The 25,553-nt window shown below is 44.6% G+C and overlaps 2 protein-coding genes across 7 annotated transcripts in view; one reads left to right on the forward strand and one right to left on the reverse strand.

The window, feature by feature from the left end:
- Positions 1 to 2,959: 2,959 nt before the first annotated feature.
- LOC124137816 (39S ribosomal protein L16, mitochondrial-like) lies at positions 2,960 to 8,819 on the reverse strand. The gene is made up of 4 exons (XM_046504278.2): positions 8,671 to 8,819; positions 7,753 to 7,818; positions 5,772 to 5,929; positions 2,960 to 3,614 (listed from the first exon to the last, which is right to left on the reverse strand). The coding sequence occupies exons 1-4, from the start codon at positions 8,750 to 8,752 to the stop codon at positions 3,156 to 3,158; spliced, it is 765 nt and encodes a 254-aa protein (XP_046360234.1). The 5' UTR covers positions 8,753 to 8,819; the 3' UTR covers positions 2,960 to 3,155.
- Positions 8,820 to 8,970: 151 nt separating this feature from the next.
- LOC124137815 (GATOR complex protein Iml1-like) overlaps positions 8,971 to 25,553 on the forward strand; it is an 83,698-nt gene continuing 67,115 nt past the window's right edge. For all 6 annotated transcript variants that reach the window (XR_007218597.1, XR_007218599.1, XR_007218598.1 and 3 more), the window contains exons 1-9: positions 8,971 to 9,032; positions 10,771 to 10,858; positions 11,572 to 11,627; positions 13,885 to 13,973; positions 16,242 to 16,325; positions 18,252 to 18,301; positions 19,055 to 19,124; positions 23,696 to 23,836; positions 25,008 to 25,077. Coding sequence is in view for 3 of the 6 variants with exons in the window: in XM_048385367.1 (XP_048241324.1) it covers positions 8,990 to 9,032; positions 10,771 to 10,858; positions 11,572 to 11,627; positions 13,885 to 13,973; positions 16,242 to 16,325; positions 18,252 to 18,301; positions 19,055 to 19,124; positions 23,696 to 23,836; positions 25,008 to 25,077 (691 nt within the window). In the remaining 3 variants the exon portion in view is untranslated. The remainder of the gene's footprint in view (positions 9,033 to 10,770; positions 10,859 to 11,571; positions 11,628 to 13,884; positions 13,974 to 16,241; positions 16,326 to 18,251; positions 18,302 to 19,054; positions 19,125 to 23,695; positions 23,837 to 25,007; positions 25,078 to 25,553) is intronic.

Consider the following 25,553-nt stretch of genomic DNA (forward strand, 5'->3'; position numbering starts at 1 on the left):
TGACGTGCATCAACCAAATCAACCACCCGGACCCTCTTGCACAAAGCGATCTTAGTGCTAAGATGATCGTAGCTCCCATACTTTTACATGGGCTTACAATAGTTGTTGCACTAAGATCGCTTTGTGCAAGAGGGCCCTGATCTCGTTAGTCGCCTCTTACGACAAACAAATGTTGTTGAAGACGAATTCTAACATATAAATATTTAGCCTGGACTAGTGGTTGAAGGCAAGAGCACAGACAGACGCTGACTGTTGCTGTTCCATGACACACACTCACCAGGTTGTTTTCAATACTATTCTACATTTGATAGGAATATTCTGAGTGGGGAACAATCTGACTGCACGTTTAGAGATGTTGGTGTTGGAATAGGATGCGACTTGGGCTGGACCTGACGCATTTCGTTCAGCAGTAATATGTCTGCTATATGACTGAAAATATTCGTGTCTGTGTGAATCCAATGATTGATCTTGTGAACAACGATCTACGCGGTCAGTTCAACCAAGACACCAACCACCCGATCCATTAAGTCGCCTCTTACGAGCAGCATAATGTAGCTGGGGGCCTCTGGTCTTACCGGGAAACCCCAGGGATATACTGATTGGAAAAAGTTGTGTTCAGACTATGTGTATGATCTTATTGTATGGCTAGTCATGCAGTATTGACTGTTTACTCTTCTACGATGACTAGTAGTACAAGGTCCATGTCATCTTGTGGGGGCACGGGTGGCCCAGTCGTCTAAGGCGCCGCGATTCGCTGTGCAGAGATTCGTCCCTTGGCCACGCCAGAAACCTATGATGGTGGGTTCGAATCCCGGTTCGCCCCAATTATGTTTCTAGGTTTGTCAGCACCATACCCCTGCTCGTTGGGTTTCACCGAAGTGGTAAACGTCTGACACCTGCATCACTTCGGGCTTTCCTCCCACATAAAGCTGACACACTGTGATATAACTAGAATACTGTTAAAAGCGGCGTTAAACCCAACTCACTCACTCACTATGTGTAAAGGGTTCACCTTAAAGACATGACATTACAAGTTGGCAACCCATCTTGAGGGTGAAAGTGTGATGTGCCTGTGTGAGCCTATGTTATCAGAGCCATATATACACTCTCTGGGCCATCATAAATACGATGCCTCACGTCAAAATCTGATAAAAATATTCACGTTTGTGTCCACGATCTTGACCTTAGTTGTCTCTAGTTCCATATCTGAATGAGAGTGAGTTAGGTTTTACACCGCTTTTAGCAATATTCCCGCAATATCACGGGGGGGGGGGGGCACCAAAAATGGGCTTCACACATTGTACCCATGTCGGGAATCGAACCCGGGTCTTTGGTGTGACAAGCGAAGGCCTTAACCATTAGGCTACCCGACCGCCCAATCTGCACAAATCGTATGAGTGAATCCTTTGATGTTGTATGAAAGTAGTGTTTGCAAAGCCATTTGAATGATAAACTCTAATAAAAGACAAGCTGACTTCGTTAAAAAAATATACTTTATGGATTATCACCGATCTTTTGTTCACCAACAAAGAACTATAAGGTAATTATTTGCTAATCAAGAGGGACTGACAGTCACATGAATCACTGGTCCAGCCTAATTTTACTGGCAAAATAATAATAATGGGAACACTGGATTCTGCAGGTTTTTTTTGGTTTTTTTGTTTAACGCCGCACTCAACAATATTCCAGCTATATGACAGCGTTCTGTAAATAATCTAGTCTGGACCAGACAATCCAGTGATTGACATCATGAGCATTGGGACACAATGACTTGCATCAACAAAGTCAGCAAGCCTGACTACCCGTTCCGGTTAGTCGCCTCTTACAACAAGCATAGTCGCCTCTTACGACAAGCATAGTGGCCTTTTACGGCAAACATGGGTTGCTGAAGACCTATTGTAGCCTGTATCTTCTTAGCATTTCTTTGAAAATACGACAAAAAATCAAACATGAACAAACACAAACATTAAGTCAAATTATTCTGGTTTATTTTCACACATTTTCCTTTCAAACATCACAAAATCTACACATATCTATCACACTGCTGTTCAAGCAGCAACAAAAAGAAAGAAAATGCAACTCTGAAAAAAACATCCTATCCCTTGACAAATTCTTTTTTTTTCTCCCACTCATTATACAGTAAAACATGGTTAAAACTAACTTGAAAGGACTTTTAAAATGTGTTCATAATAGATCGATACTTGGAAACCTCGACACCATTTAGGTATTCTTGGTATTTATGTAAATAGTTTAGCATGACATTTGCAATGAAAGAAAAAAAGCACTTAAATTTAGTAATAGTACAGCAGTCAGGAATTTGGAATAGTTGGTTATAACAGTTAGAATGTTATAAGTGTTTGTTATAACCATGTTTTTTTCCATATCTGGTTCATGCCTATAGCATGTAAGTGAGTGAGATGGGTTTTAAGCCGTTTTTAGCATTTTCCAGCCATATCACCAGGGGTACACCAGGAATTGGCTTCGACCATTGTACCCATGTCACACCTAACATTCTGCTTGATGACGTCTTAACAACCCAGCTTCCCCACTGTCCCCTATAGCACTTGAGAAACCCTGCAACAGCCTTAGAAATTGGGGTCTTTAAAGACGAGTCCAGAATACCAGAGGAAACTTTATTTCACTCTTCCTCAGAGGTTGCAGCTAACAGTTTAATATGTTAAAATTTTCTGTCACTTTATTCAGTCCCAACTTGTAGCCAACTTGAAGCACTGAGCACTGGTTCAAAAGTGCAGCTCTCAAATGCCACCAGTCAAAGAGGACGGCCATCATAGGATGTATACTTGTTCTCAGCAGTCGGGGGCTAGTTTGGTTTGGTTTGGTTTGTTTGTTGTTTAACGCCACACTCAGCAATATCCCAGCTATATGACGGTGGTCTGTAAAAAATCGAGTCTGGACCAGACAATCCAGTGATTGACATCATGAGCATCGATCCACGAAATTGGGATCAATGACATGATCAACCAAGTCAGCGAGCCTGACCACCCGATCCCGTTAGTCACCTTTTACTAAAAGCATAGTCGCCTTTTACGGCAAGCATGGGTTGCTGAAGACCTGTTCTACCCCCAAATGTTCACGGGTCTCGAGGGCTAGTAGAGTCGCATGTGTTTCAAAAACTGCCAGCATCATCATCATCATCATCTATATTTGCCATGCCACTGGAAGTCATAGGGACTCATCCATGTCCTGCACCCCAGGAAGTTGTGCTGAGCACAGTGCTGAAAGGTAAAAGGGTTGATATTGTTCCTCTTCATGAATGCTTCCTGCTTAGCTTCCTCTGCAAGAATCTCATGACTCACAACACGGGCTCGAAAAGGCATGATTTTGGCTAGAGGTTTCAAGATTTTCTCTACTTCCTTAAATTCACATTTCCCCCCCATTTCCAGAAGGATCCTGTTGGCTCGTAATGGGTACACGTAGTGGTCGATGTTGCCCTTCCCTCCTCCCATCCGTGTACCGATCCCCTTCTTGGACACAGACTTCCACGGCTGGTCGATGCGCCAGATGGCGAACATCCTCGATTCATCCATCCTTCGACCGATCGTCAGACGCAGCGCCTCGTAGTGGCCCCATCGGAGCCTGCCGCCAGTCAATGCCTAGGAGGGATCAAAGTATTAGTCAGCAACTGTAACTTGCAGAAGTTTTCAAGCAGCTTGTGTAAGATCAAACAGATCCTCTCATTTGTTCACTTGGGATGAGTTACTACTGATATCTATCAGCCATATCAGCAGTCACTAGGGCTGTTACGATTCACTCGCGTATTCGGTGAATCGAACCGTAACCATTCATGAACTGATTCGTTATTCATTGCCACTAGAATCGAATATTTATGAATATGCTATCATGTATATTTACATACCCTGTACCTAAAAATATCCATTACAACATATTAAATGCATAGATTTCTTTCAATGATAACACTCTAATAATATTTAATTTGATAGTATTGTTTTCACTGGTCATTGTCGCATTTGAGCAGATACTAGTACCTGGATTAGTGCAGTATATAAATGTATAATTAATTAATAATTAACAAACCATGTCAAATAAATTATGATGTTATTGTTTCACTGAATATAAAAAATAATACATAAACTGCTGACTTGTTATTGTAATTGTGAATTAATATTCGTATTCATTGCGCTATATTCGTGATACAAATCGTATTCGCCTCATAGTGTAATCGTTGCAGCCCTAGCAGTCACCAGACATGCCAACAGATTACAGACATCAGAAACAACAGTCATGTTAGCAAAATAACAGCTGTCAGTAATATGCGGCTATGTCAGCAGTATATTTCATACAAAAACCAGAACAGCAAGAGAACATCCACATCAACAACATATGTCTGTCAGCAATATAAGGCCATGTCAGTAATATATGGTCATGTCAGCAATATAAGGCCATGTCAGCAATATAAGGCCATGTCAGCAATATAAGGCCATGTCCACAAAATATGGCAATGTAAGCAAAATATGGCATTGTCAGTAATATATGGTCATGTCAGCAATATCTGGTCATGTCCGCAATATGTGGTCATGTCAGCAATATGTTTCCATTCATCAAATGATCAACAGATGAGACACCCACCGGAAACACCGCTGGATGATTAATTTCATCTTTGCGAGGCAAGGGAGTTAACTGACTGTAAAAATCCAGTCTCCACCCTTGCCAAAGTAGGCTGGAATTTCTGGGCTCGATTGTAGCGCTACCAGTGGCTATTATGAGTTATGTCCCTTCTATTGTCCCTCCTATTGACCAGTCAGATTCCACCTCTCATATCACTTGCATTTGCTTTAAACAAAATGGCGACATCCAGCCAAGACGATCTGATCGATAATCAAGATCTATATTGTAACAAAACGGGTCTTACATTGCGAAGGGCATCAAGTCACTTAAGCACCTTGAATAAAAACATGAACAGATTTGGAACATATCTGTCAGCACCAAGTTGACAGTACACAGGCTTTGCAAATCCTGCAGTCGATGGACATCTGCATGCCTTCGCTATGTTGTTACGAACCGGATGTCTATTTGGCTTCATGATTTTGCTTGGACAAGGCACGGACTATTTAGTCCAGCCAAAATGTAACTCCGAAATTCCAGCACCATTAACTGTTCTCGCTACCACTAACCAAAGATCTGAGGACATCCCATTACGGGTCATGTCAGACCAACCTTTCACGAACTTTGACCGACCAATTGAATGACTGACAAGAAGTCGACATTAGCCAATCAGAACGCAGCTTTCTCGTGCCTACGGCACTAATTTCAAATTGGCAACTATGCTTTTGACAAATTCTCGATTAAAACTTTGAAACCTGAACAAAAGAACATTCTGGAATGGCTAACAGAGTTACAGATGGTCTAGATTGTATGGATTCAGTCGTTAAGCCTGTAACTATCGTTTGGAATACCCCGTGTTAAAGTTTTTGAGGTTGCAACATTAGGAATCACATTCAGACTCTCACTTTCATGATCTGGTAGTGGTAAGCAACGCTCTGATTGGTCGGATAAAAGGTCGTTCTGACGTGACCCCTAATGGGATGTCCTCCTTTTCGAACCTAACAAACACTGCATAAACTGCTGCAACTCTTAAAAACCAAAACCATATTTTGACAGCTCAGTAAGCCTGGAGTACCAGGGATTCAACTGCCCTAGAGTAGAGTTATCTGTCCATATCCGGGATAGGAAACACAGATGGTTATTTGTATTTCAACCCAGTGCTCCAACAAGGGCATTATGACGTGTACCTGAATGCCGTATTGCCCATACTGCAGCTTGTTGTGGAGCTTGTCTGGGCCTCGCATCAGATGGAGATCTTTCGGAGTTTTTGGTGCCCGCACACCTTGCTGTAGCTGAGGGACTTTCTCGTAGAACCTCAACCTCTTCCTCTCAGGAAACTCCACATCTGGAAACAAGAATGAAAACATATCATGACATGGCTCAGAGATGCCAACCCTAATTGAAGTTTTGGAGTATTCAGTGTGTAAAAAAAAGAGAGTAATGTTAAAGAGTACCATACCATGATGCTGGTTTTCACTTCAACATTTTCGCAAGGCCTATATATACGTGAAGCATGAGTTTCTTCCTGTTTCTAGTATTTACCGGTAATTTACCTGTAAACTAGGCAATATTCCAGAAAAATGTAATTCTCTCGGTCCAAAATATTGAATGTTCCAGTATTTTTAAATGCTGGCAACCCAGTGAACCTGTAAATTTATAACTATTTTTTCAATTAATCCATTCAGTCCATGATTTATTGGTTTCAGTTATCAACCAAGGTAACCAAGAAATCAATCATGAAATATGTGATTGATTATTTGCAAATGTAGGGAAGATTGAAAACTTGAAAAAAAACATTCTAAACACAAAAATCTAATGACAGATTTCCAGATCTGTTGCTATATCATGTGTCTGTTGCTGGGTACAAATTTTTAAAAATTGCAAAGCTACTGGCATATAAATAAACTGCAAGTGATTCCATGACATTTGCTCTGAACGCATCTCATACATGATCAATCAAAAATTAATCCATCTTCCCAAGGCAAGGGAATTTACTGACTATAAAAGTCCAGTTACCACCCTTGCTGAACTAGGCTGGAATTATCATGATCATGATTATAGAGTAATATTGTGGCTGGACTAACGAGTCTATGCATAGTCAAATCCAAATCTCATAACGAAATCGACACCTGGTTCATAAACTGTCATGCAGATTTCGGTTGATTGCAGGATTTGCAAAGGATGTGTACCTCCAACTCGGTGTTAACAAATATTTTCCAAATTTTTTCATGTCTGGAAACTTGACTTTTACAGTAAGTTAACTCCCTTGCCTCAAGAAGATAAAATCAATCATCAAGTGGCATTTCCGGTGGGTGTCTTATCTGTTGGTCACATGGTGAACAGAAACACTGTAGACACATGATAGAAGTGTTCATTGGAATATGACCAACTCCAATGTTTGTCACTATAGTTACCATGGTTACAGGGTCTACTAATTCAAATGGGCCAATTATATACATGAATACACTAGAGTGAGTGCGTATGGTTTTATGGGAGACACCAGAAATGGACTTCACACATTGTACCCATGTGGGAAATCGAAACCCGGGTCTTCGGCGTGACGAGCGAACTCTTTAACCACTTTAACTCAGCTTAATCTTCTGATGCATGCTGTTTGATGAAGCGATATTACAGCTATGCCACATTGCCACAATAATCATGTCTGCGACACACAAACCAGACTGAAGGCCTGAAAGATACAATGACACACAATCATCCAGGTGAGGTGAGGTGAAATGGGGTTTAATGTCGCGTCCAAGATTATTGCACTTATATAGCAATGTGCATGTACGTGTGTGGGTTTGTGTGGCTGCTTGTACTAGTCTGGACTGATGCCGATTTATAGTGCTAGCTCACTGAGATACCATGCCGCAGTTTAACATGAATACCCCACTCAGACACAGTATACTGGCTCCGAGCCGACCAGTCCTTGTTTTAGCCCCTTTATGCTGAGCGCCAGACAGGGTAACAACAAGTACCATCTTTTAACGTCTTTTGGTATGACGCGGCCGGGGATCGAACCTGGACCTTCCGAACTCTGGACGGACGCTCTACCACTAGACCAAGGAGGTGGTCCAATCATCCAGGTCACACACAGTAAACATAAGATACTCATTTCAGTCAGCAGTTGAGAAGCATGGCATGATGACGACAGGGTTGGACACTCACGGTCATATGTTGGAGGATCCTCAAGCTTCATGAGTGTGGCCACCTGCGTAACAGCACATGGCAGACCTGGAAATAGAATTACCTGCATTACAATCATTAACATCAATGAGGGAGACATCAAACAGTATTTCACAGAATGTAAAATTAATCATAATAAATGTGGCAGGAAAAATGAAGATGATGCACATCATAAGCTGTCTTAGATGTTTAAACTGTTTGCAATATATTCAGAAAACCATTTCACAACAAAATATCTGAAATGACCTCTTTTTCATCTAAAAATATATATATGATAAAAAGGACAGCGGAAATGCATACATATATGGTTGGTTTGTTGTTTAACGCCGCACTCAGCAATATCAGCTATGTGACGGCTGTCTGTAAGTAATCGAGTCTGGACCAGACAATCCAGTGATTGACAACATGAGCATCGATCCACGCAATTGGGATTGATGACATGCATCAACCATGTCAGCGAGCCTGACCACACGATCACGTTAGTCGCCCTTACGACAAGCATAGTTGCCTTTAATGGCAAGCATGGGTTGCTTGAGACCTATTCTACCCCGGATCTTCACGGGCCACATATATAGTACGACTCTATATTATCGTGGTATCGGTAAATCTCGTAATCCACATCCCCTGTCGACTGTTTACGGACGGAAGTGTGTCCAGAAAAAGAATACAACTCCTGATCAAAAAACAGTTCTGACAAATCAAAGATAATAATCGGGGTGAATCAGGCATCCAAAATCATGTACAGCAGATCCTAGCATAGCTAAGGGAGGCAACTGTGCCAAGGGCTTTCACCTCCGACATACCAAGCAAAGGTCGTATTTTCTTTTGAATACACAGTTACATTACATTTGCATATTCAGGTTGGCATGTATGTTTGACATGTATGATATAAAACCTTACCTTTGAATGACTTAAGCGAAGAAATACCAAAATCTGTCAGTTTTGACAGGCCATTTCGATTTCTAACTAAACTTCCAAACATGCTGCATTTGGTACCGGAACAAGTACTTGTTGAATAACAGGTCCGCACTGAAGGGGGAAAACGAAATAATTATTACACGAATTTATCATCGATCATTAACAATAATCTGTCATATAGTTTAGGTCGCCTAAGTCACATGATACGATAGGATAAGTTTTATAATGATAATTGTAAAACTGTTTTCTGCATATCCAAGGGCGGGTAACTCTAATCGAGAACGCACGATATGGGCGAATCATGAAAACTTTTAAGCTTGTCCAACATCAAAGGAAGGACAATGGTGAGACAGGCGTTTGATGCAAACACATATGTGTCATTTAAGTGGTGTAATACTTGAGGTTGAAATCTGCGTTGATTTTGCATTTATTGCTTCAGTAATTTTCATGTTTTTCATCAAAGTCCTATGGCAACGTCGCCCACCTTTGGCCATGTTGGCAGCTTGCGTTGTTTACCATTTGCTTTGACGTAACCCACAGACTATCAGCAGCTGATCTGCAGTGTATGCAGGTGTATAGGGGCGATCGGGTCAAAGTCATGTTGACAGTTGTGGACACGTTGCCATATAATGTGTACAGCTGACAGTTATTGAACTTAAAGTGCCTTAACCCGATCGCCTGTATGCTTGTAATTTGACATGTTCTAGTCACCAAGCAAGAAACAATATCGTCTAGAACATTTCTTGCATAAATTGTCAATAACTTTTAGACATATTGGTTGATGGTGAACTTGCATAAGAATGACAAATGACAGAATTCGGGTAACCTTGATTGCAACTTGTTGATAGGATTTTTCTTCCAAATGTCCTAAAGATTTTTGGTATGATGATAAATGGGATATTCAACAGAACACGTTCAGAGGGGAGCAACAATTTCTTGGGCGAAAACAGCACCTCATTTGTCTAAAACGGCTATTTGTCAGGCGAAAACGGCACCTATATTTTTAATAAAAATTAGTTGTAAATAAGCTTTACATGCCCTATTATTATGCCCATATGATGTTTTCACAATAAGTTTAGTTGCACCTCCCAGTCAGAGAAGAGGCTAATTTCTAGTTTAAACTTGTTTTAAGGCGATTAACATTTCACAATTATCTATGTTTGCAAGTGACCATGTGAGTTTAATTTTATTTATTTTACTTCAAAGCGTGTTATGTTCTCACAATAAATTTATTTGCACCTCCCAATCAGAGTTGGCAAGTAAAGTGGAGTAGAGGCTAATTTCTAATGTTAACTTGTTTTAACATTTCACAATTATAGGTGTTTGCACGTGACCATGTGAGTTTAATTTCATTTATTTCAGTACCAAAGTAAAAAAATAAGTAAGGTGCCATCTTCGCCAGGCAATAGTAGCCGTTTCCACTTTAGGCGAGGTGCCGTTTTCGCCAAGCGGTGCTGTTTTTGCTTGGTGATGTTTTGCTGAGGTGCCATTTAGCTACAACCTGTTCAGAGAGACTAGTTCACAAACACTTTGGCTGACCAACAGTGTTTCTATGGTTGTCTGAATATGTTGACTAAACATTAAAATATCTCATAAAGTATGTGTAAGCAAATTGAGATTTTGTGTATGTGTTCGAGTCAACCAAACAAAATTAATTGTGTGCTTGATTATAGTTGTGTTCAGAGAGTTTGTGTATGGGTAGGCCAATTTGTGTATTGATCAGCCATTTTGTGTGTGAATTGTGTACCAATCTTCCAAAGATTTGTTGTCATCTAAATGGCTTCCTCGACTGTAGCTACTAGTCAGAATCCTGAGTCTAGTTATGTTCTATTAAGTCTTGTAAGTTCAGCTATTAATAGTCTATATTATAACAGTAAAATCTATTGAAAATTATACTTAGAGCCAAGATCAAGGCAAGTAAACTCAAGAGTTTTGGGCACAGACTGCTTTTTTGGTTTCTTTGTGTAGGGACGGTCAGTTATGAGAAACAAATGTCCTTATTTGTGGCTTTCTATATGTATCAAAACCACAAAAACAGAAAGGGATTTTGTTGAGGTTGTTCTTTGTTGTTGTACATTGCAGCTGCTGACATCCAGATTAGCCTGAAGGATTTCCCCAATGTCCGTGCTGGAGATGTGTTGGAGGTCTATAACCCTGAGGTTGAATTTAGGTGAGTCTTAAAACATCATCTATTTCAACAAGGCATTAAAGTGTCCATCTTTGTGTGCATGTCATTTTGTGTCTGCAGGGTCTTTGGTGAAGCATTTTCAACAATTGTGCCTGTTTCGACAATTTGCATTTGACATGTTTTACAATGATTTCCTTTATTTTTTTGTACCAGATGTTACACTTAAAGGCACTGGACATTGACAGTTCTGAAGCTTTGTTTGTAAACAAGAGCCGATAATCCCGAGCTTAGCCTGCTCTGCTCGCCTTATTCCGTGATGGAATGTTCTACTCCAGTGACCACACTGCAGGTGTAGGCTTGGAGTAGTCTCCCTTGAATACCTCCAGAAATGAAAATCATGACCATTTGTTTACTATGGGAGGGGTCTTTAGCTAACATTCAGTCTCCATTGTTTATGGATATGCAATGATCCTCTGGCCAGAGTAATGCTAAAATTTGTTTTAACTTTGATCAAATAGATAGGAAACTTGCAAAAACTTTCCTTACTGTGTAATTAGGAGATAAACATACTGTGTTTTCAATGTAGAGCTAGGTTACCTGTAGATTTAACCTCGCTAAATTGAATTTGGAACCGAACGCGCAGCGTGAGGTTTCAAATGTTAAATTTAGCAAGTTTTTTGTTTTTAAATTGATTATTAAGGCTAGCCATCGTGTCAGGTGACATTTATGTTTATTGTTGCGATGGTTTGTTGCAGTCGGTTGCTGGTGCAGATCACCAAGCTGCCAGAGGAAGGGCTACAACAGTTGAAAGGTATTTGTCACATACATGGCCGCCACTGTGTAAACTGTGTATGGGAAATGTTGATTTCAGCTCCAGCTCTAGTGTCTCATGATCATTCTGGGGCAGAAAAAGTCCCCAGTGTTTTATGTATGTTGTAAGAGCATAATTGACACATTCAAGTTCAGCGTAGTGGGGCACTGCAGTAGCATTTCCTGTGGGAATGCAAGTCTTGATATCACCTGATTGGGAATCCCAGGGCTGAATGGGCTTCAGTACATTAGCATATCTCCCCTCTGAGTTTCTGGAGAGAATAGGCCCAAAGCACATCATGCTTATCTCCCCCTGGTGATTCCGGACAGAATAGGCCCAAAGCACATCATGCTTATCTCCCCCTGGTGATTCCGGACAGACTAGGCCCAAAGCACATCATGCTTATCTCCCCCTGGTGATTCTGGACAGAATAGGCCCAAGCACATCATGCTTATCTCCCCTTGGTGATTCTGGAGAGAACAGGCCCAAAGCACATCATGCTTATCTCCCCCTGGTGATTCTGGACAGAATAGGCCCAAAGCACATCATGCTTATCTCCTCCTGGTGATTCTGGACAGAATAGGCCCAAAGCACATCATGCTTATCTCCCCCTGGTGATTCCGGACAGACTAGGCCCAAAGCACATCATGCTTATCTCCCCCTGGTGATTCTGGACAGAATGGGCTCCAATCTTATCAAGCTTATCTCCCCTGGTGATTCTGGACAGAACAGGCCCAAAGCACATCATACTTATCTCCCCCTGGTGATTCTGGACAGAATAGGCCCAAAGCACATCATGCTTATCTCCCCCTGGTGATTCTGGACAGAGTAGGCCCAAAGCACATCATGCTTATCTCCTCCTGGTGATTCTGGACAGAATAGGCTCAAAGCACATCATGCTTATCTCCCCCTGGTGATTCTGGACAGACTAGGCCCAAAGCACATCATGCTTATCTCCCCCTGGTGATTCTGGACAGAATAGGCCCAAGCACATCATGCTTATCTCCCCTTGGTGATTCTGGAGAGAACAGGCCCAAAGCACATCATGCTTATCTCCCCCTGGTGATTCTGGACAGAATAGGCCCAAAGCACATCATGCTTATCTCCCCCTGGTGATTCTGGACAGAATAGGCCAAAAGGACATCATGCGTATCTCCCCCTGGTGATTCTGGACAGACTAGGCCCAAAGCACATCATGCTTATCTCCCCCTGGTGATTCTGGGCAGAATAGGCCCAAAGCACATCATGCTTATCTCCCCCTGGTGATTCTGGACGGAACAGGCCCAAAGCACATCATGCTTATCTCCCCCTGGTGATTCTGGACAGAATAGGCTCAAAGCACATCATGCTTTTCTCCCCTGGTAATTCTGGAGAGTACAGGCCAAAAGCACATCATGCTTATCTCCCCCTGGTGATTCTGAAGCACATTAGGTCTCCTGTACCCGATGTTTACCGTAAGAGCTGTCGAGTGAGGATTAGGTGGTTATGAGTTGATTGTGTGTCATGGTGCCTCAACAGGATGGGCGCTCATGCTGTCAACCACTGGTTTGTCTGTCCCAGACATTGTCCTAGATATTGACATGCTACCATGATATAGCTGGAATAATGCTGATTGCAGCATAACAGAACATATCAACTCAAGGTTGACTCAACTCAACCAGTACCTTCAAGACCGTTTAGTTGGGTGCTTTTCTTGCAGTAAAGACCACCTCCATAGTCTAGTGGTAGAGTGTCGGCCCAGAGAGCGGAAGGTCCGGGGTTCCATCCCCAGCTGCATCATACCAAAAGATGTTAAAATGATGGTACTTGCTGTTACCCTGTCTGGCATTTGGCATTAAGGGGCTAAAACAAGGACTGGTCGGCTCAGAGTCAGTATACTGTGTCTGAGTGGGGTATTCATGTTAAACTGCAGCATGGTATCTCAGTGGGCTAACACTATAAATCGACCTCAATCCAGACTAGTACAAGCAGCCACACCCATGCTATATAAGTGCAGTAAACTTGGGGGCAATGTTCAACACGATTTCACCACTCCTCACCTCTTGCAGTAAGTCTGGGTTCTATTCTCCTCCAGATGTCCAGATGGGTGTTCTTGGCTTTAAGTGACAGCAACTTTATAAAACCTATTTACTAATTCATTAGCTGATAAAAACTGATGAAGTCAACAAATTTACAAAGCAAATAAAATCTCACCCTATTTTCAATTTGAACTTGTAAAGTAAAAGTCTTTGACATAAACAATGATATTTCCCTGTAGCGGAGACTGTGAGTATAGAGACGACGATAGCAACAGCCTTCCAGCTGAGAGCCTACCAGGATGTGTACGTCAACAAGATTGACCCCAAGGTAAGCAGGATGATGCAACAGGTACCGTATTCGATGTAATAAGCGCCCCGCTCTAATAAGCGCCCACGGTGACATTTGTTAAGATATTGGCTGGTGAACAATCCCAATTAGCACCCCTTCCGATTGATCAATGTACGCAAGACTCATTTATTCGCGTATAATAAGCACTTATGTGTTATATGCACCCTTAATTAGGGGTAATTGTATTATGGAAAAATATATCTGTCGTACATAAATATTTCAGCATAAATAACGATATTTATCTTTCAACTCAGTTTTTTTTCACCAAAATAATATTCTAGTAAGAGCCCCCTATTTCTAATTTTGAGAGCGCCCTGGGCGCTTATTACGTCGAATATGGTATCTTCTTTGTTATAGTTGCCTATGTAAATTATGTTTCCGTTAAGAACATTAGCATGCATGTCTTTCTTTGTGTACATGTTATCAAGGATTTGGTTAGATTGTGGTCCTTGGTTTGTCACAACCATAATAGTTTTGTCCATCTTTTAGACCTGCAACGCTTTATTGTGTACGTTTTGTTTGTTTGTTGTTTACGCCGTACTCGGCAATATTCCAGCTATATGACGTCTGTCTGTAAGTAATCGAGTCTGGACCAGACAATCCAGTGATTGACATCATGAGCACCGATCCACGCAATTGGGATCGATGACATGCATCAACCAAGTCAGCAAGCCTAACCACCCAATCTCAGTCGCCTCTTATGACAGCAAAATGCCTTTTATGGCAAGTATGGGTTGCTGAAGACCTATTCTACCCCGGATCTTCACAGGTCTCATGTTTGTCATCACATGAACACATTGTTTCCAATAATTGAAGAGTATTGGTAACTATGAACAAAGGGTGATAATACTTTAACCTACTTGCAACTCAGATTAATGAATTATATGTTCTGCGAGAATTAATGTTGGAATGTTACAAAATAAATTCACTTGAGACAGATAGGCCATAACAAGGATCGATTTCGCTATATCCAAGCTGCACCAGCGCAGGTAAAGCATTGCTAGGGCAGGTGACCTTTATTGCCAGGTTGCACCCAGTGCAAGAATCATTTTCCACCACAAGTGCACGACAGCAGTTGTGTTTGAAAAAAGTGAAAAACTGAATTCTTTTAGAACTGGCTTAGATTCCAAGAAACAAAAGTTCATGAAATTAGTGAAATACACAGGTCTGAACAAATTCTATCCCATCTGGGGTAGAATAGGTCTTCAGTAACCCATACTTGCTGTAAAAGGCCACTATGCTTGTCGTAGGAGGCGACTAACGGGATCGGGTGGTCAGACTTGCTGACTTGGTTGATGCATGTCATCGTATCTCAATTGCGTGGATCGATGCTCATGATGTCAGTGACTGGATTGTCTGGTCCAGACTTGATTATTTACAGAGGGACGTCATATAGCTGGAATACTGCTGAGTGCAGCGTTAAACAACAAACAAACAAACACTGGTAACTGGGATCGATTTTGCTATATCCAAGCTGCACCAGTGCAGGTAAAGCATTGCTAGTGCAGGTAACCTTTATTGTGAGGTTGCACCCAGTGCCGGTAACATTTCCCACCACAAGTGCACGGCAGCAGTTGTGTTTGATAAAAGTGGAAAATTGAATTCTTTTAGAACTGGCTTTAAATATTTTTGATTCCAGGAAACAAAAGCTCATGAAATTAGTGAAATACACAGGTCTGAATACAGTGAACTTGCAGGACTAATTCTTCACAAACTACCACTAGAACAGTCACTCATGAGGTTACAATCACATCAAACAGACACTTTGAAACTTCTTTTTAAGCCTGTATACTGGATATCATGACGTGAAAAGCCATGAACAGATTTACCCCAAATAAAATACTGGAGCACATTCACAAGTTTATTTTCTCTTTGAATTTGTTTATTATTCCACATAACTGACCATACAGAGTTTCTGTTTATGATCCACTGGTGCAGCCAATATTTTGGTGGTGCAACCTCACTTGTTTACTTGGTTGCACCTGGTGCAGGTGGTAAACAGAATGAAATCGTACCCTGTGTGATCCCTCGCAGCGGGTAGGGTTTTCTGTACGTGTTGGGGCGGTCGGGTAGCCTAGTGGTTAAAGCGTTTGCTCGTCACGACGAAGACCCGGGTTCGAATCCCGACATGGGTACAATGTATAAAGCCCATTTCTGGTGTCCCCCGCCGTGATATTGCTGGAATATTGCTAAAAGCGGTGTAAAACCAAACTCACTCACTCACTGTACGTGTTGTGTGTGTTGCAGCATGTTGCCCTGGACCTGGTGGAGCTCCTGTACAAGGAGCAGTACTACAGCCGCAGCGACATGTGGCGGATGAGGAAGAGTCTGGTGGGTACCCGGTAGGATGTTCATAGGGTGACAGAGGTCCCCGGTATATTCAGCTTGACATAGTGTGTCAACGTTGTTAGGTCCTAAATAAGTCAAACTTGTATGAAGAAAAGACTAAAATTGGATGAGGAAGTGTCTGGTGGGTACCCGGTAGGATGTTCGTAGGGTGACAGAGGTCCCCAGTATATTCAGCTTGACATAGTGTGTCAATGTTGTTAGGTCCTAAATAAGTCAAGCCTGTCTGAAGACTTGACTAGGGATCTGTTGAGGAAGAGTCTGGTGGGTACCCGGTAGGATGCTTGTAGGGTAACATGGGTCCCCATCATGTCAAGCTTGTCATAAGAGCAAGGTGAATGGGGATCTGTTGAGGAAGAGTGGTGGGTACCCGGTAGGATGCTTGAAGGGTAACATGGGTCCCCATCATGTCAAGCTTGTCATAAGAGCAAAGTGAATGGGGATCTGTTGAGGAAGAGTGGTGGGTACCGGTAGGATGTTTGTAGGGTAACATGGGTCCCCATCATGTCAAGCTTGTCATAAGAGCAAAGTGAATGGGGATCTGTTGAAGAAGAGTCAGGTGGGTACCCGGTAGGATGTTTGTAGGGTAACAAGGGTCCCCATCATGTCAAGCTTGTTATAAGAGCAAAGTGAATGGGGATCTGTTGAGGAAGAGCCTGGTGGGTACCCGGTAGGATGTTTGTAGGGTAACATTGGTCCCCAGCATGTCAAGCTTGTCATAAGAGCAAAGTGAATGGGGATCTGTTGAAGAAGAGTCAGGTGGATACCCGGTAGGATGTTTGTAGGGTAACAAGGGTCCCCATCATGTCAAGCTTGTCATAAGAGCAAAGTGAATGGGGATCTGTTGAGGAAGAGTCTGGTGGGTACCCGGTAGGATGCTTGTAGGGTAACATCGGTCCCCATCATGTCAAGCTTGTCATAAGAGCAAAGTGAATGGGGATCTGTTGAGGAAGAGCCTGGTGGGTACCCGGTAGGATGTTTGTAGGGTAACAAGGGTCCCCATCATGTCAAGCTTGTTATAAGAGCAAAGTGAATGGGGATCTGTTGAGGAAGAGCCTGGTGGGTACCCGGTAGGATGTTTGTAGGGTAACATGGGTCCCCAGCATGTCAAGCTTGTCATAAGAGCAAAGTGAATGTGGATCTGTTGAAGAAGAGTCAGGTGGGTACCCGGTAGGATGTTTGTAGGGTAACAAGGGTCCCCATCATGTCAAGCTTGTCATAAGAGCAAAGTGAATGGGGATCTGTTGAGGAAGAGTGGTGGGTACCGGTAGGATGTTTGTAGGGTAACATGGGTCCCCATCATGTCAAGCTTGTCATAAGAGCAAAGTGAATGGGGATCTGTTGAGGAAGAGTGGTGGGTACCCGGTAGGATGTTCGTAGGGTAACAGAGGTCCCCAGTATGTTCAGCTTGATATAGTGTGTCAATGTTGTTGGGTCCTAAATAAGTCAAGCCTGTCTGAAGACTAAAATTGGGATCTCTAGAGTCAGGTGGGTACCCGGTAGGATGTTTGTAGGGTAACATGGGTCCCCAGCATGTCAAGCTTGTTATAAGAGCAAAGTGAATGGGGATCTGTTGAGGAAGAGCCTGGTGGGTACCCGGTAGGATGTTTGTAGGGTAACATGGGTCCCCAGCATGTCAAGCTTGTCATAAGAGCAAAGTGAATGGGGATCTGTTGAAGAAGAGTCAGGTGGGTACCCGGTAGGATGTTTGTAGGGTAACAAGGGTCCCCATCATGTCAAGCTTGTCATAAGAGCAGACTGTAATGGAGATCTGTTGATCAAAGTAGCTGCTGAATACTTTTCGTATTTTGTTTATTTCAAAACATGTCTATGTTTCAGATGATATTTCAGCTAATAGCTCATGTCATATGTCAAAGATGGAGTCATGCTGTTTGTTTCTTTACATTCCAGGTTGGGAAATGTGTTTACCTCAACAAGAAAATAGAATATGCAGAGATGCGGTGAGCTTTACATCAGTCATTTAGTATCCAGCAGAGATGCGGTGAGCTTTACATCAGTCATTTAGTATCCAGCAGAGATGCGGTGAGCTTTACATCAGTCATTTAGTATCCAGCAGAGATGCGGTGAGCTTTACATCAGTCATTTAGTATCCAGCAGAGATGCGGTGAGCTTTACATCAGTCATTTAGTATCCAGCAGAGATGCGGTGAGCTTTACATCAGTCATTTAGTATCCAGCAGAGATGCGGTGAGCTTTACATCAGTCATTTAGTATCCAGCAGAGATGCGGTGAGCTTTACATCAGTCATTTAGTATCCAGCAGAGATGCGGTGAGCTTTACATCAGTCATTTAGTATCCAGCAGAGATGTGGTGAGCTTTACATCAGTCATTTAGTATCCAGCAGAGATGCGGTGAGCTTTACATCAGTCATTTAGTATCCAGCAGAGATGCGGTGAGCTTTACATCAGTCATTTAGCATCCAGCAGATTGTATTGGTTGTCTCTGGATTAGGATTCATTGTGAAAATTGTCCTCGATTCATTCTATTACCACCATACATGACCACTTCACAAAAGTGCTGGAGTGAAAAAGGTTTGGCTCATCCTTTTAGAAAAAACTTTGTATGTCCTGAAGCAGGGGTAAAACATATTCTGGAACAAACAAACATCTCTCTCTTCTTCCCCCCTCCCCCGAATCAATTCAAAGACTTGCATTGTATTGATGACATTGACTGACTGTAGCGTGGTATTTGCAGAGCCACTGTGAACGAGATGTGGTCGAAGGGAGACATGGTGGCTTGTGGCGTCATCTCCGAGGACACCAGGGTACGTCCAGACAGTGTGCAATTCAAAGTTCACAAAATGCCATTAATCAATTCCTTCACTGACTTCCCGCTATGGCGCCTGTAGCTTTTCTCTTCCTAAACAGTGCATGTATTCCTGTGACCACTTGGTGCCAGTGTCACTTGTGGCTATTTGTAATACTGGAAGCTACTGGCAGGGCTGTGTGTGATTGCTGTGTCTGTGTGTGACTGTTGTGTGATAAGTAGCCAATGGAATGGGTATACTGTCATCAACCACCTCCTCCTCCCATACTTAACACCTCCCATACCAACCAACCACCCTCCATACCAACCACCTCCCATACCAACCACCCTCTATACCAGCCATCTCTCATAACAACCCCCTCCCATACCAACCACCTTATGCGAACCGCCCCTTACACCAACTACCCCCAATACCAACCACCTCCCATACCAACCAACACCAACCACCTCCTACACCAACCACCAACCACCTCCCAACCAACCACCTCCAATACCAACCAACCACCCCCATACCAACCAACTCCCCTACCAACCACCTCCCATACCAACCACCCCCATACCAACCATCTCCCATACCAACCTTCTCCCATACCAACCACCCCCATACCAACCACCTCCCATACCAACCACCCCCATACCAACCATCTCCCATACCAACCTTCTCCCATACCAACCACCTCCAACCAACAACCTCTCCTACCAACCATCTCCCATACCAACCACCTCCCAACCAACCACCCCCATACCAACCACCTCTCCTACCAACCACCTCCCATACCAACCATCTCCCATACCAAACACCTCCCATACCAACCACCTCCCATACCAACCACCTCCCATACCAACCATCTCCCCTACCAACCATCTCCCATACCAACCACCTCCCATACCAACCACCTCCCATACCAACCACCCCCATACCAACCATCTCCCATACCAACCTTCTCCCATACCAACCACCTCCAACCAACAACCACCTCTCCTACCAACCACCTCTCATACCAACCACCTCCCATACCAACCACCTCTCCTACCAACCACCTCCCATACCAACCACCTCCCATACCAACCATCTCCCATCCCCCACCCCCCTCCCCCCACATCAACCACCTCTCCTACCAACCACCCCCATACCAACCAACTCCCCTACCAACCATCTCCCATACCAACCTTCTCCCATACCAACCACCTCCAACCAACAACCTCTCCTACCAACCATCTCCCATACCAACCACCTCCCAACCAACCACCCCCATACCAACCACCTCTCCTACCAACCACCTCCCATACCAACCATCTCCCATACCAAACACCTCCCATACCAACCACCTCCCATACCAACCACCTCCCATACCAACCATCTCCCATACCAACCATCTCCCCTACCAACCATCTCCCATACCAACCACCTCCCATACCAACCACCTCCCATACCAACCACCCCCATACCAACCATCTCCCATACCAACCTTCTCCCATACCAACCACCTCCAACCAACAACCACCTCTCCTACCAACCACCTCTCATACCAACCACCTCCCATACCAACCACCTCTCCTACCAACCACCTCCCATACCAACCACCTCTCATACCAACCACCTCCCATACCAACCACCTCTCCTACCAACCACCTCCCATACCAACCACCTCCCATACCAACCATCTCCCATCCCCCACCCCCCTCCCCCCACATCAACCACCTCTCCTACCAACCACCTCCCATACCAACCATCTCCCATACCAACCATCTCCCCTACCAACCATCTCCCATACCAACCACCTCTCCTACCAACCACCTCTCCTACCAACCACCTCCCATACCAACGACCCCCATACCAACCAACTCCCCTACCAACTACCTCCCATACCAACCACCCCCATACCAACCATCTCCCATACCAACCACCTCTCCTACCAACCACCTCTCCTACAAACCACCTCCCATACCAACCACCTCCCATACCAACCACCTCCCAACCAACCGCCCCCATACCAACCACCTCCAACCAATAACCTCTCCTACCAACCACCTCCCATACCAACCACCTCTCCTACCAACCACCTTCCATACCAACCACCTCCCATACCAACCACCTCCCATACCAACCATCTCCCATACCAACCATCTCCCATACCAACCATCTCCCATACCAACCATCTCCCATACCAACCACCCCCATACCAACCATCTCCCATACCAACCACCTCCCATACCAACCACCCCCAAACCAACCACCTCCCATACCAACCACCCCCATACCAACCACCTCCTATACCCCATCCCCCTCCCCCCACATCAACCACCTCTCAACCAACCAACCCCATACCAACCACCTCTCCTACCAACCACCTCCCATACCAACCATCTCCCATACCAACCACCTCTCCTACCAACCATCTCCCTTACCAACCATCTCCCAACCAACCACCTCCCATCCCCCACCCCCCTCCCCCCACATCAACCACCTCTCCTACCAACCACCTCTCCTAACAACAACCTCCCTTACCAACCACCTCTCCTACCAACCACCTCTCCTAACAACAACCTCCCTTACCAACCATCTCCCATACCAACCATCTCCCATACCAACTACCTCCCATACCCCATCCCCCTCCCCCAACATCAACCACCTCCCAACCAACCACCCCCATACCAACCACCTCTCCTACCAACCACCTCTCATACCAACCACCCCCATACCAACCACCTCTCCTACCAACCACCTCCCATACCAACCATCTCCCATACCAACCACCTCTCCTACCAACCACCTCCCTTACCAACCATCTCCCATACCAACCACCTCCCTTACCAACCATCTCCCATACCAACCATCTCCCATACCAACCATCTCCCATACCAACCACCTCCCTTACCAACCATCTCCCATACCAACCACCTCCCATACCAACCATCTCCCATACCAACCACCTCTCCTACCAACCACCCCCATACCAACCACCTCTCCTACCAACCACCTCCCTTACCAACCATCTCCCATACCAACCATCTCCCATACCAACCATCTCCCATACCAACCACCTCCCATACCCCATCCCCCTCCCCCCACATCAACCACCTCTCCTACCAACCACCTCTCCTAACAACAACCTCCCTTACCAACCACCTCTCATACCAACCACCTCTCCTACCAACCACCTCTCATACCAACCACCTCCCATACCAACCACCTCCCATACCAACCACCTCCCAACCAACCATCTCCCATACCAACCACCTCCCTTACCAACCATCTCCCATACCAACCACCTCCCATACCAACCATCTCCCATACCAACCATCTCCCATACCAACCATCTCCCATACCAACCACCTCCCTTACCAACCATCTCCCATACCAACCACCTCCCATACCAACCATCTCCCATACCAACCACCTCTCCTACCAACCACCCCCATACCAACCACCTCTCCTACCAACCACCTCCCTTACCAACCATCTCCCATACCAACCATCTCCCATACCAACCATCTCCCATACCAACCACCTCCCATACCCCATCCCCCTCCCCCCACATCAACCACCTCTCCTACCAACCACCTCTCCTAACAACAACCTCCCTTACCAACCACCTCTCATACCAACCACCTCTCCTACCAACCACCTCTCATACCAACCACCTCCCATACCAACCACCTCCCATACCAACCACCTCCCAACCAACCATCTCCCATACCAACCACCTCTCCTACCAACCACCTCCCATACCAACCACCTCCCAACCAACCACCCCCATACCAACCACCTCCAACCAATAACCTCTCCTACCAACCACCTCCCATACAAACCATCTCCCATACCAACCACCTCCCAACCAACCACCCCCATACCAACCATCTCTCCTACCAACCACCTTCCATACCAACCACCTCCCATACCAACCACCTCCCATACCAACCATCTCCCATACCAACCATCTCCCATACCAACCACCTCCCATACCCCACCCCCTCCCCCCACATCAACCACCTCCCAACCAACCACCTCCCATACCAACCACCTCCCATACCCCCCCCACCCCCCTCCCCCCACACCAACCACCTCCCAACCAACCACCCCCATACCAACCATCTCCCATACCAACCATCTCCCATACAAAACCATCTCCCATACCAACCACCTCCCATACCAACCACCCCCATACCAACCATCTCCCATACCAACCACCTCCCATACCAACCACCTCCCAAACCAACCACCTCCCATACCAACCATCTCCCATACCCCACCCCTCTCCCCCCATACCAACCACCTCTCCTACCAACCACCTCTCCTAACAACCACCTCTCCTACCAACCACCTCCCATATCAACCACCTCCCAAACCAACCCACACCAACCACCCTATACCACCCACCATGCCACCCTCACCTACTGGATTGGCCTTTTGACTGATGACCCTATAGGATCCACTTACTCACAAAAAATCGAATTCACAAGAAAAGTATATGTGTGATTTCTTTACTGATTTTCATATCTTCCTACTTGTGTTTTATGAAAGCTTTTCATGACTCGTGTATGTGAGTATTCCCTGCCTGTCTGCAGATTGTCTTCAGATCATCTACAGCCGTGGTACAGATCTTCATACAGATGAGCACGGAGATGTGGGACTTCGACATCAATGGTGATCTGTACTTCGAGAAGGCGGTCAACGGCTTCCTCACTGATCTCTTTGCTAAGTGGAAGGTAAGTCCATGTCATGAATAATATGTAAGATCATTTGGGTATTATCCTGGAGACACATGGCAATAGGATGTTCTGTGATGTTTTTGATGGACATTCTGTTTTATGTCATTACCTTGTTGGATAAGAATCAGTCAGTGTGCTAGGTTTGGAATAAATCTGAACATCTGATCAACTATGAGGATTCGGGGGCAAATACCCAAACTTTTCCTTATAGCAAATAAAGCAACAATCAGGTATACTTAATACTTGTAAAGGGGGGCACGGGTGGGCCAGTCATCTAAGGCGCTGCGATTCGATGTGCAGAGTTGCGTCCCTTGGGCACGTCAGAAACCTATGATTGTGGGTTCGATTCCCAGTTCACCCTGATTATGTTTCTAGGTTTGTCAGCACCATACCCATGTTCGTGGGTTTCCCCGAAGTGGTAAACGTCTGAGACCTGCATCATTCCGGGCTTTCCTCACACATTAAGCTGCCACTGCACGATATAACTGGAATAATGTTAAAAGCGGCGTTAAACCCAACTCCCTCACTATTACTTGTAAACTGGCAGATTATGTGTTACGTCAAAGACGTGGGTTGTTGCTGATGCTGATACAGACGTTGTCACGTTGATGTAGCTGCAGCCAGTGATTATCTAGAGCTGCTGAGAGGCTGATATTCGGCCCCAAATCTGCATCAAGTGTCAGTAAAAATCCTGAAATAAGAATTGCGACTTTCCAAAGTGATGTTTCTACATACACTGTATAGTTGTATCTAATGGGATGGCTTGGTAGAGGTGATTTGTACACATGAATAACGGCCAATACAGAAGAAGAGGCTTTCATGTTTAGTTTGACATCACTTCATCAACTGTAGTGTTAATATACCGTGAAGTGTAACCTCTGAATTGTAACAAATAAGAACTTATAAAAATCCTAATTTTGAACAAAATTGCAATTGTTTGGGACACTTAGTTCCTAGATAACTGCTGTCACTAGAGCTGACTGTTACATACCAGATTCACTTGCGTGTTTCACTCTTTGTTTGAATAATTAATCACCCTTGACATGCGCCATGTATACAGACCATTGTGGTTAAGCTGAACTTAGTTCACATGTGAGGATCTTTGAAGTAATGCTTCATGTCTATGTTGAGATATTTGAGGAAGGCCTTTTCTTTTATTTCCTTCCAGGATCAAAACTGTTGCCATGATGTTACTATTGTACTCTTCTCAAGGACATTCTATGGAGCCCGGTCCCTTGGTGAGTTACTCGGTCCCTTGGTGTTTCCCCCCGTCCATTGGCGAGTCCCCCAAACCCTTGGTGAGTTACCCAGTCCCTTAGTTAGTTACCCGGTCCCTTAGTTAGTTACCCGGTCCCTTGGTGAGTAACCCGGTCCCTTGTTGAGTCACCCAGTCCCTTGTTGAGTTACCTGGTCCCTTGGTGAGTTACCTGGTCCCTTGTTGAGTTACCTGGTCCCTTGGTGAGTTACCTGGTCCCTTGGTGTTTCCCCCCGTCCTTTGGTGAGTTACCTGGTCCCTTGGTGAGTTACCTGGTCCCTTGTTGAGTTACCTGGTCCCTTGGTGAGTTACCTGGTCCCTTGGTGTTTCCCCCCGTCCGTTGGTGAGTTACCTGGTCCCTTGTTGAGTTACCTGGTCCCTTGATGTTTCCCCCCGTCCTTTGGTGAGTTACCTGGTCCCTTGGTGAGTTACCTGGTCCCTTGTTGAGTTACCTGGTCC

Source organism: Haliotis rufescens, unplaced genomic scaffold (assembly GCF_023055435.1).
Source record: "Haliotis rufescens isolate VD_foot unplaced genomic scaffold, xgHalRufe1.0.p SCAF_57, whole genome shotgun sequence".
In the NCBI taxonomy this organism is placed as follows: Eukaryota; Metazoa; Mollusca; class Gastropoda; order Lepetellida; family Haliotidae; genus Haliotis; species Haliotis rufescens.